This window comes from Erythrolamprus reginae, chromosome 1 (assembly GCF_031021105.1).
Source record: "Erythrolamprus reginae isolate rEryReg1 chromosome 1, rEryReg1.hap1, whole genome shotgun sequence".
Lineage (NCBI taxonomy): Eukaryota > Metazoa > Chordata > Lepidosauria > Squamata > Dipsadidae > Erythrolamprus > Erythrolamprus reginae.
Genome location: NC_091950.1, coordinates 231,875,423 through 231,887,724, shown reverse-complemented (window position 1 = coordinate 231,887,724; position 12,302 = coordinate 231,875,423). Strand labels below are relative to the sequence as shown.

The window sequence follows — 12,302 nt, the reverse complement described above, 5'->3', positions numbered from 1 at the left end:
AGCACAATAGAGATGAGACCAGAATAATTTTTTATCAGTAGCAACTGTTTGCATAACAATATAAGAGTTGATTATGTATATGTATATGTACTGTATATGTATATGTATGTGTATATGTAAATGTATTGTATATATGTATATAATGTGTATATGTATATTAGTTTATTACTCCATTTGAGAATATGAGTTTAGTTTACAAAAACCTATGCATAATTAATCATAAAAGAAAACAACATTTTGTAGTGTTTTTGCTGCTACAGACCAACACAGATTGCATACAGAGGCAGAGTGTCAAGCGGAGAAAATCAGGAGTCCATCAGTTCAAATGAATATATAACTTTATTGTCAGATAAATCTCTCTACAAGAATCTGAACTACTAATGGTCAAAGCAAATAGATGTCAGATAAGAGTAAATGGAATTCAAGGTGGGCTTAACTGAACGGAACCTGCAGAAATTGAAAAGTTTTAGAAATCCAAAGCATAGATAGCATGGTTATTCCAGTAACAAATAAAGGACTTAGCACCATTATAGAGACAAGACCTCTTTTAGTAATCTGTTAGGACTGGCATAAAGATTTCACGTAATTTCACAATTTTAATTGTGATTTTCAAGCAGTCATTTAATGAGCAGTTGTGCCATTTTGGAGCAAATAAAATGCCTATTAAAAATAAGATAAAAGCAAAAGAAGTAAAATAAATAAATCCTTTTTGATAGAGATAAATATCAATTATATTGGGAAGAGTTAAAGATTAAAGGAAACCAGGATTTTAAACTTTAACCAGAGCATGATGGCTGGACACTATCAAAGCTGAAATCAGCCAGATAATAGAAAAACTCAAAGAAGCAGCGCAAGATCAGTAGTTGTGGAAAGACTTGGCCCATAGAATCACCAAGAGTCAGACATGACTGACTGGATAACATCATCGGTATCATCATCAACAACAACAATAACATCATATCATTATTGAATAACAGTTATGTAGAGTTGTTTGTGCTATGTTGAGGGCCCTTAATAGTTTCAATACAATCCTAGCAAATCTTTGTCATTTGAATCAAACAAATTTCTAAAAAGCAGGTATTGATTTTATTGAGTGTAATCTCTAATATAATCACTTTAAAGTTAATGGGAAAAGATAATTGCTAGTGAATACTATGATGATTTTTTAAACTTTATTTATTTATATTCCACTTTTATTATTTTTAAAAATAACTCAAGGCAGTGAATATACTACAGTAGTAGTCCCTCACCTATCGCTGGTATTACGTTCCAGACCTGGCCGCGATAGGTGAAATCCGCGATGGGGAATTTATCGACTGATAGTACTTATTTAAGTATTTATATTGTAATTGTTTGGTAGTTTTCATTGTTTTAAGTGTTTATAAACCCTTCCCACACAGTATTTATTTTAGATACAGTATTTACAATTTTAGATATATATTTTTTTTTAAAAAACCTGCCGATCGAGTTCGGCGGGTTGTTTAAATCTGCCGATCGGCTTCCTCAGAAACCCGCGATGAAGTGAAGCCGCAGTAGGTGAAGCGCGGTATAGCGAGGGACTACTGTATACTACAGTGATCCCTCGATTATCGCGAGGGTTACGTTCCAAGACCTCTCGCGATAATCGATTTTCCGCAGTATAGTGGTGCGGAAGTAAAAACACCATCTGTGCATGCGCGCCTTTTTCCCATGGCCGCGCATGCGCAGATGGTGGAGGCGGGGAGCGATGAAAGTGCGGAAGCCGACAGATTGCTTTGAATGCCGGCTGCCCCCAGCGTCTCCGGCGCCCTCGCCGCTACTGCCCGCTCGCCACTCGCCCGCCCGCCCGATCCACCCCTCTCACCGGCTAAGTAATGTAATTTCCATCCCTCCCTTTTTAGCCTTTTAAATGCATCTCCCTCGTCGCCCAATAATAGCTTGTTCCGGGGTTTGTTTTTTTGACCATCCAACGCGTGTTTTCCCATTGTTGGTGAAATTTATGTGACTCTTGGTGATGACGTATGATGTCATCGGGTGGGAAAAACCGTGGTATAGCAAAAAAACCGCAGACGTATTTTTAATTTATTATTTTTTGAAAAACCGTGGTGTAGCGTTTCGCGAAAATCAAGATCGCGAAAATCGAGGGATCACTGTATATCATTCTCCTATTTTCCTCACAATAACAACCCTGTGAAGGTGAGTTGCTTTGAGTGAGACAATAACAGAATTACAGAGTTGGAATGGGCCTTGGAGTTCTTTTAATCCAAGCCTCTGCTCAAGCAGGAAATCCTACCATTTCAGACAAATGGTTGTTCAATCTCTTCTTCTCCCAGTGTTTGAACATCCACAACTTCTGAAGGCAAGTTGTTCCGCTTTATACAGTGGAACAATTTCCACTGTTAGGAAATTTATCCTTAGTTCAAAGTTGCTCCTCTCCTTAATTAATTTCCATCCATTGCTTTTTGTCCTGTTTTTAGGTGCTTTGGATAATAGGTTTGCTTCCTCTTCTTTGTGACAACCCCTTAGATCAGTGATTTTCCACCTTTTTTCAGCCGCAGCACATTTTTTACATTTACAAAATCCTGGGGCACACCACCAACCAAAATGACACAAAATGACACTCTAACACAGTACATATTATACATATAGTTAACAATATAGTTTCTAAATGTATTTATACTCACTTAGTGAGCCTGTTTCAATGAACACAAAAGGGATATCCTGGCAGGAAGGTAGTTTGGGGACCCATGTTTAATTTCCCCACGGCACACCTGACCATGTCTCACGGCACACTAGCGTGCTGTGGCACACTGGTTGAAAAACACTGCCTTAGATAATGGAACACTATTATCATGTCACTCCTAGTCCTTCTTTTCATCCAACCAGATACCCAATTCCAGCAATCTTTCTTTATATGCTTTAGCTTCCAATCTCCTAATCATGTTTGTTGCTCTTCTCTGCACTCCTGCCAGAATTTCAACTCCAGATTAGAGTGACTGGTCCAAAATCACCCAGCTGGGTTTTATGCCTAAGGCAGAACTGGAACTCACATTCTCCTGGCTTATGGCTGATGTCTTAACCACTTGAGCAGACTAGATCAGTTATGATTGTTAATATACTGCTCAAAAAAATAAAGGGAACACTCAAATAACACATCCTAGATCTGACTGAATGAAATATTCTCATTGCATACTTTGTTCTGTACAAAGTTGTATGTGCACAGCAGCATATGAAATTGATTGTCAATCAGTGTTGCTTCCTAGGTAGACAGTTTGATTTCACAGAAGTTTGATTTACTTGGAGTTATATTGTGTTGTTTAAGTGTTCCTCTTTTTTTAAGCAGTGTATATATTTTATAAGAATGTAATTTTTAATCTGGGCTGATCAGTTTTTTTCACAATAAAACTGAATGACATTCCATCTGGCAGAAATTGGTGCTTTCCATCATTACTGTTGTATCTACTTCGAATAATCCCAAATATTTACAACCAATATATGGTTATAGAAAGAAAGTTAGCCAAGTGATGGAATAGGAAAGATGATAGAGATCTTTATCTTTTTCTTTCCCCAATCTCTTTTGTAAATTAAACTACAATAATTAAATATTCATGAGAAATAGAATATTTACTAAATACTAAGTTGATTACTTTAATAAGTTACTAAAATATATTTGCTTTTATAGATTAAAATTCAGGGGAGTATGTTCTGCTTATCTTCTTTCTTTGAGTTTAAATTGCAATATGGTATCATCGTTTGACAGAACAAATAAATATTTAAATAAGTATTAATGTAAGTTTTTTAATTTTATACTTACCTCATCTTTCGTATGTTAACGTAATTCCTACTAGTAAGAGTAGGACTTTGGAGTTAGTATATCTAGGAACATGGCTTTTAGTTTTGAAGAGTTAGCAGAAGCTGTGTATTTGCAGCCTACAGAGACAAAGAGAAATAACTTCAGTTGTATTTGTTTATAATTTATCCAGTCCATTGAAATATATTTTTTTTCTAAAAAGATAATACCAAGTATGTTTCAGATTATACTCTTAATATTTGTTAGAGGAAGATGGCAAGAGGAGGAGGAAACAGACAAGAGGCAAAAATAACAAGAGGCCAATGTCAGCAAATTCAGATATGTATTGTATATTTAGACTTCACATGAGTAACCTGGCTGTAAGATTACATTGATCTCTGTATGTGCTTTGGAATTAATCATGGATAAGATGGTTAACGAGTGAACATATACTACACAAGGAGGCTTCTATTCCAGGCTTGTATGTTTGTGTATATGTCACTGTGTGTGTTTGTTTATACAATAGCAATAAGCCTGTGCTGGCAGAAGTGAGAGGCCCCATTTGTTTTCTCCCATTTTACTTCTGTTCTCTTTTTACTACCATTTCCAATTAATTTATGGGAGATTTATAAAGGAGGATCAATAGAGGTTCTGCTTTGTAGCTTCTCACATGTCAGATGTTGTTTGCTTGGAAGACTGTTTGCCAGTCATAACTAGGCCATGATTATACATTATAGTGAAGATGTTCTAATTAACCATCATTTGATCCAAGGTTTCAGTTGAGATGGCATGCTAAGCCAAGCCACAGTATTGTATAACTTAGTAATTCATGTGACCTAGGACTGTAGTAACTCATTGAGATAGATTAGATGGATTAATGTATCACCAACTTTATTTCTAATGGACGAATTGCATGCATGAATATTCTGCTGTGTGCAGTTATGCTGTTCTATCCTTGCATTTCACGGCACCTTGTTTCTAATTATTGAGCTGCTGGGAACTGATGGGGAGCAGTGTTTGGAACATGTCCTTACATTTGTTATATGTTGTATGGCTTGACTTGAATGATTCAGAATATGAATTACTTGAATTGTGTTGAAAAAGAAGACAAACGTACAAATATGTACAGTATGTTTTCAGAGGCACTATTCCTTTGTTTTTCACAAAATTTACATTTTGAGTTCACATCCTAACTGAAATTGTTGCTTTATGAATAAGCCACATTTGATACACAGATGTTTACCCACTTGTTTAGGTTTACTTGTTACGTCTCCTTTATGTAAATGATGTTTTATTATGTCAATATGCCTTGAAGATCTCAAGAAATTTCACATTAACTGGGTTTCATTCATTACTTTTTTAAAAAGTTGAGGACTGTACTAGACTTTGAAAGAGTGAGCTAAGGCCCACATTTCCAAATCTGGATTGGGACAAAATAAAGTTTTGAGGTATTTTTTTCAAATTAAGGTCTGAGAAAGTAAGCACTACTGTTGGATTTTAGGTGGACTGCAAATCATCCTGAGCTGGTTATGATGACCAAAGCTGCTTGTTTTTTCCTAGGAGAAGCTGTACATTTAGCTCGGGATTTTGGATACATCTGTGAAACTGAATTCCCGGCCAAAGCAGTTTCTGAATACCTGAACAGACAGCACACAGACCCTACTGATCTCCACTCCCGAAAGAATATGCTGCTTGCCACTAAGTGAGTAGAAATACAGTCCTTGAATGTACTTTGCTTTTAAGGCTCTGGCCTTATTTTATTTTTCTTTGCATTAGCCATCCATCTGTTTTCATTTTGAGGTTCAATCTCAAAGTTTTCTTTTTCCTATATCACAAGTAACTAGCCCAAATCTATTTCAAACTGAAAAAAGGAGAACAGGAAAAAGAAGTATAAAGATGAACAAAGAGAGAAAAGGCAGATAGGAAGATTTGTCAAACAGAAAGTCAGATGTAAAAAGAATCAACAGAAATATAAGAAAATAAGTTTCCCTCAATCACTCTTCCAATTCTATTCTGTGACTAGGTACTGAAAATCCCTCCCCAAAGAGTATAACTCAGGGGTCAGCAACTTGCAGCTCTGGAGCTGCATTTGGCTCTTTCATCCGTCTGTTGCAGCTCCCTGTTGCTAGTCGGCACCACAATTTTCAGAGGAGCTTCCGGTTGTGCGTGGTGGGTAAAGCAGGGGGTGCCAGGAGGAGATTCTATGGCAAGGGATGAGTTTTCCAGTCAGCTCCACAATTGATAAGGCTTTTGGTTAGGACTGATAGAGGAAAAAGGATGCCGTGCTAGGAGAAGACTCTATGCTGGGGGAACCGGACTTCTGGTCAGCTCCAGAATTGAATGGGAGGGCCTCCAGTTAGCTAAAACTTCCTGTTAGATAAGTTGACAAGGCTTTTGGTTAGGACTGGTAGAGGAAAAAAGGATGCCGTGCTAGGAGAAGACTCTATGCTGGGGGAACCGGACTTCTGGTCAGCTCCAGAATTGAATGGGAGGGCTTCCAGTTAGCTAAAACTTCCTGTTAGATAAGTTGACAAGGCTTTTGGTTAGGACTGGTAGAGGAAAAAAGGATGCCGTGCTAGGAGAAGACTCTATGCTTGGGAAACCGGACTTCTGGTCAGCTCCAGAATTGAAGGGGGGGGGGCCCTTCCAGTTAGAACCGTTGTGGCTCTTTGAGTGTTTAAAATTGCCAACTCCTGGTATAACCGAATAAACACAGTAGATATATTTACAATCTGATAAATTGATTTTAAAGAAAAAAATGTGTTAATATTTCAAGTTATCATTACAACATATTAGGAGGATAAATGGATATTTAGCATAAAATGACTTGTCAAAAGTAAACTGTGGTTGCCTGATATAAGCAATTTCTTTCATCTCAGGGATACCATTTATTATTGTATCTGACTGGACCTCATTTGTTATAGCCCCCTCTAAGCGGTTTACAGAGTCAGCATATTGCCCCCAACAGTCTGGGGCCTCATTTTACCCAGAAGGATGGAAGGTTGAGTCAACCTTGAGCCCCGTGCGATATGAACTGCCAAATTGCAGGCAGCCGGCAGGCAGCAGAAGTAGCCTGCAGTTCTGCACTTTAACCACTGTACCACCACGACTCAATCATCTAAGACTACCTGTAGCAACGATGCTAGCCAATAAGCCTCACCTGCCAAACTTTGCAGCTATCCACCTGTTTATAAATGTTATAAATCTACAGATGCAGATCTTGCTGCCAGTCAAATAAGCTATGATTCCGTCCACCATTATCAAAAAGAAGCTGGAGAACCTTTGCTGAGAATATTGCTTGTAAGTCAATCAAATGTGAAGTTTCAAAATATACAGGTCTGAAAGACCAGTTCTAATTTTCTTGAACATGGTAGGCCTTAACTATGAGAGACAACATGAGAAAACACATCCAGAAAATCACATTGTCTGATTTTTAAGAAATTTATGTTGTCTCTCATATTTGAGGTCTACCTATGATGTCAGTTTCAGGCCTCTCTCATCTCGTTAACTGGGAGAACTTGCACAACTGGTGTCTGACTAAATACTCCCCCCCCACACTGTATGACTAATGGTTAAAGTAATTTTAAAGTAATAATTCCTAAATTGGTAATCACAACAGAATATGGCACTATTTTCAGGTGTGTAAACCATGAACTACAGTGGAAGTGTTCAAGCATTCTTATTACTATTCTTGACACCTGTGGATACTACTATATTCAGACTTCTTAGAAGTGAAAAGCAATCCCTAAAACCAGAGAAAAAGAAAGCCCCATTAAGATGGTGCTTTTCTGCATGAAGGTACAAACCTATAGAAGCTAATTTTCGCTGTGTAGGATAGTTGCTCTTTCATTTAACAACACATATTTTTTAATATTAAACATGGATGCTTAATGTTTAAATCCATATGCTCATGATATGTTTATGAAGTCAATCGTACAGAGACAACACTGTAAGCTGGGCAAAAATCGATATACTGTATTTATATATTGGCAAAAGTCATCAGAAAACTGGATAATAACTGTCTTGGCAGGAAAGTTTATGGCTACAGAGCAAAAGAGATATGGCACAAATAGACAAATTGGCTCCAGGAAAATCAGGTATTTTTTCCTGAATGCCTCTTCCCTGATTACAAATTGGACAGTCATCAGCATCAGTGAAATATTTGGTTTGTTGACTTATCCATCTCACAATCTCCAACCAAAAGAGAGGGAGGGAAAGAATATGGCTAAGGACATTCTATCCATCAACTGAAGAGCTGATGTGGAATCAGCTTGTTAACAAATAATGTGATAAGTATTAAGAGAGTTGACAAATAATGTGGTGAATGAATTTGAATCACCAAGTATCATTTGCAATTCAAACCCTGTTTTTCCACAAAATAGACCTCATTTCCACAAAATAGACCTCACATTCAGAGGATTTTGAGATATTGTAGAAGCCAATACTGTCTCTTCACAATTCATGCATTTTTGAAAATAGAAGATTTCCTTCCCACTAGTGAATTCTTTTTTTCAATGAATTTTTATGTTTTCCTCCTTGATTTTCCTTATCCTTCTTTGCATCCTTTGAAGCTGATTTATTAATGGTGTAAATTGGCAAAAAAACAACAACACTAAGATAGCTTTAAGACATGGCATTACTTTTGCTGACATAAAGAAGCTGACTACACATACATAATAAAACTACAGTATAAAGAAGCCAGTATTTTGGTGATATAATAAAGATGTTAAAAGGAATTCATCTCAGAGAAAAGATAATTGACAATATAAGGAACACTACCAAAATATATGTGACCAAAGAGATATTAATCTTTACTTCAATGAAACATTTGCACACTTGTTAATATTAAAAGTAGCTCAGAAGTGGTACCATTTACCAGGGAGTTGGCAGGTTCTTCTTTACTGATTGTATTTAATTTAATTTCTGGGAAGCTCTAATTTGGATTCCTGCACTTAGCATTGGATTGGACTCGATACTCTAAATGATTCACGTGGTTCTGTTTCTAGTTACACAACTGCCAGTTCAGTAAAACTAGAAGCAATTCAAACCCTGTTTTATCCCAAGTGCCTTCTGGATACCCCTTTAGCCCTTTAATCTGTCTTCTATCCATTGCTCAATTCATATTAATGGCATTATTTCATAGCCTCTTAAATCCTAACATCCCCTGATGCCTAATCAAGCATGGGTGCAACCTGTTTAAAGAGCTCCTAGAATTTCCTCAAGGGACCAGATATCTGGGGAATTAGAAGATCTGATCATTAGGCATTGGGGCTCTTAGAGCAGCTGAAATCACAACTCTTTTAACCTTAACATTCCATACATTCTTGAGGTTCTACCTACTATTTCATCATGTTATCTTTCTGTGAAACCAACATCTACTCTGAATCGAAAGTATCTTCATTTGCATTTCTGCTGTACTATGCATCAATCTATTTAGGCTGTTGTTCTTATAAAACAATAAACTTAATTTTGACTGTAATGCCCTGGATTGGAATGAGTGGATTTTAATTTAATTTCAACATGCATTTTTAAGTGTCAAAATAAATATATTCTTCTCAGATGAGAAGAGATAACCTCCAGCCTGGCAGGCTTTTTATAAAGTTTTTATTTATTTGTTTGTTTGTTTGTTTGTTTGTTTGTTTGTTTATTTATTTATTTATTTATTTATTTATTATTTAGATTTGTATGCCGCCCCTCTCCGCAGACTCGGGGCGGCTCACAGCAAAACAAAACAATTCATGACAAATCTAAATTATAATTTAAAATATTTTAAAAAACCCATTTACTAAACAAACATACCTACAAACATACCATGCATAAATTGTATATGCCCGAGGGAGATGTCTCAGTTCCCCCATGCCTGACGATAAAGGTGGGTTTTAAGGAGCTTACGAAAGACAAGGAGAGTAGGGGCAGTTCTAATCTCTAGGGGGAGCTGGTTCCAGAGAGTTGGGGCTGCCACAGAGAAGGCTCTTCCCCTGGGGCCCGCCAACCGATATTGTTTAGTTGACAGGACCCAGAGAAGGCCCACTCTGTGGGACCTAATCGGTCACTGGGATTTGTGCGGCAGAAGGCGGTCTCGGAGATATTCTGGTCCAATGCTAGAATTTTGGGAAACAACTTCACTTTGACAACATCAGTAATGTTCAAAAGATGACATTCTCCCATTTAATTAAGTACTTTGCATTAAGCATGGTATCTAAAAAATGTGACAGTGTTCATCAAGATTTTCTGGTAGCAAAGTCTGACAGTAGTACAGTATTCTTAAATTGAAATTTTTGGTATTAAGTGTAAAATCCATCAACAAAATTATGTATTAAGTTGGAGTCAGTCAATAGAAGTAGACTCTGTTGAGTAGAAAACAGAAGCTTTCTATAGCATACTTATATTGTTATTCTTGAAAATGGTCCTAAAGCATCAGTGATCATATGGATTACAAAAATGTAGATCCAGACACAAGCTATTGAGATATCAGAAATGCTTAAGAATACTTCTATCGAGACTTTTAAGAAAATAGTTCATACTAACCAGTCACTAATAGTCCTAAGACATCTAAAGCTAAAGGGTTGGAGATGAGGATCAAAAAATGGGGTTCATCCTTAGGATGTCTGGTCCATAATCCATTGATATCACAAAGTGATATCACACTCAACAGATTTTTCCCTACATATCCTAAATATCCTTGCCAAGGTTACATTTTAGCAATGCCGTACATCCATTTTTCCCATGATAATGGATGATATAGTTTGAGTTTTTTGAACACAATAATGCTTAGGTGGCTATATAATTGTCCTCTGCATAAACGGGTCTAGATACCTCTGGAATTGATAATCAAACAATAAAATGGGTCAAAGGGTTCCATCAAAATTATATAATATATAGCTACGTGAAATTGAGTGATAGTCAACAAATGCATTTTACTCATAAGTTCTATAATGTATGATAGTTATGTAGAATATAGTGATTGTAGACAATATGTTAAATTTTCTTCATAATACAGTGAAAGATGGATAGAACAGATTATACATGCAACAAACTCTATTTTGATTTGCAGTACAGTACTTGCATATCTTTATTTTTATGCAGGTGATGCAAAATACATAATTTGGCATCATTAAATGACGTGATTTGCATTACTTTCATAACGATGTCATTAGACAAATGGCATATTTTGCATTATTGCCTTAAAATACTCCTTAATTTGAGAGATCTTCCAAACAATGGAACCAACCATCCAATGAGACTGTTAAAATAAATTTTCAATGCTTCTCCTTATTTCTTGAAATTGACAAATACCTTTTAAAATCTCATATACCTCTCCGTGCAAAAATATTCTTCATACTGAAAACATAGTTTTAGATACTTTACAAATTGTCCAGTAGCTCCTTGGATTTAAATGCTGTGTCTTTTTATGGAATAATAGAATGTAAGCTATTTCAAATTTATTATGGCTTTACAGCTAATAGAGTTTTGTAGCATTCACATACTCAATAACTGAAATGTTAAATGTATTTTGTTTACTTGATCTTCAAAGAGGTTTACATGTACTGCTCTGTATATGTTTACAGATCACACTTGATTAGTTTGAGAAGTCAGATTGTATTATGTACTTTCAGTCCATGTTCTTAACATGCTACAGTGCATTCATGATGCTGATAAAGTACTGTAGTTCTTTTGTTATGAGATCAGATAATTATGAGAATTCATATTTGAAAGAGAATATTTATCCATTCTGGATCTTTGTATGATAGCGAAAATTAGTATCAAATTAAACTGCTGATTTAAAGGGGGGAGGGGGGCAGGGTGAATCCTGAACAGAATAATTTGCTATGCTAATTCTTGCAGTAAACCAGTAATAAAAAGTTACTGTGATGATATATTTGGTTTTGGAAAGAATCTTCTAGTGTTAGTCCTGGGTCTTATAGTGAATCTGTTAACCCAGATATTTAGAATAGAAAAAAAAAATTATTGGCTAGTGTGATTCGACACACAAGGAATTTGTCTTTCGATCATGTCCCCCCTTTTCCTGGAGGAACATTTAAATATGTTAAAGGGTTAAATAAGGTTCAGGAGGGAAATGTTTTTAATAGGAAAGTGAACACAAGAACAAGGGGACACAATCTGAAGTTAGTTGGGGGAAAGATCAATAGCAACATGAGAAAATATTATTTTACTGAAAGAGTAGTAGATCCTTGGAACAAACTTCCAGCAGACGTGGTTGGTAAATCCACAGTAACAGAATTTAAACATGCCTGGGATAAACATATATCCAAAGATAAAATACAGGAAATAGTATAAGGGCAAACTAGATGGATCATGAGGTCTTTTTCTGCCGTCAGTCTTCTTTGTTACTATGTTTCTATATACTCTCAGTAATGCTATTTCACCTAATTTGGTCTTGTGTTGCAGTTTTAAATTTTTATTGTATTTTTATTGAATTGATGTTTATAAACAGTGAGTTTTTAATGTTCCCTTTTAGAGACTTGCTTTTAATTCTAAAAAAGCAGAGTTCAAATATTACAAATGAAATACC

General features: G+C 36.1%; 1 protein-coding gene across 11 annotated transcripts in view; it reads left to right on the top strand.

Annotated features, from left to right (window-relative positions):
* TFAP2B (transcription factor AP-2 beta) overlaps nucleotides 1–12,302 on the top strand; it is a 70,530-nt gene that overhangs the window by 41,284 nt on the left and 16,944 nt on the right. For 10 of the 11 annotated variants that reach the window (XR_011557356.1, XR_011557354.1, XR_011557355.1 and 7 more), the window contains one exon: nucleotides 5,330–5,471. Coding sequence is in view for 3 of the 11 variants with exons in the window: in XM_070732514.1 (XP_070588615.1) it covers nucleotides 5,330–5,471 (142 nt within the window). In the remaining 8 variants the exon portion in view is untranslated. The remainder of the gene's footprint in view (nucleotides 1–5,329; nucleotides 5,472–12,302) is intronic. The other variant, XR_011557357.1, reaches the window with a different exon arrangement.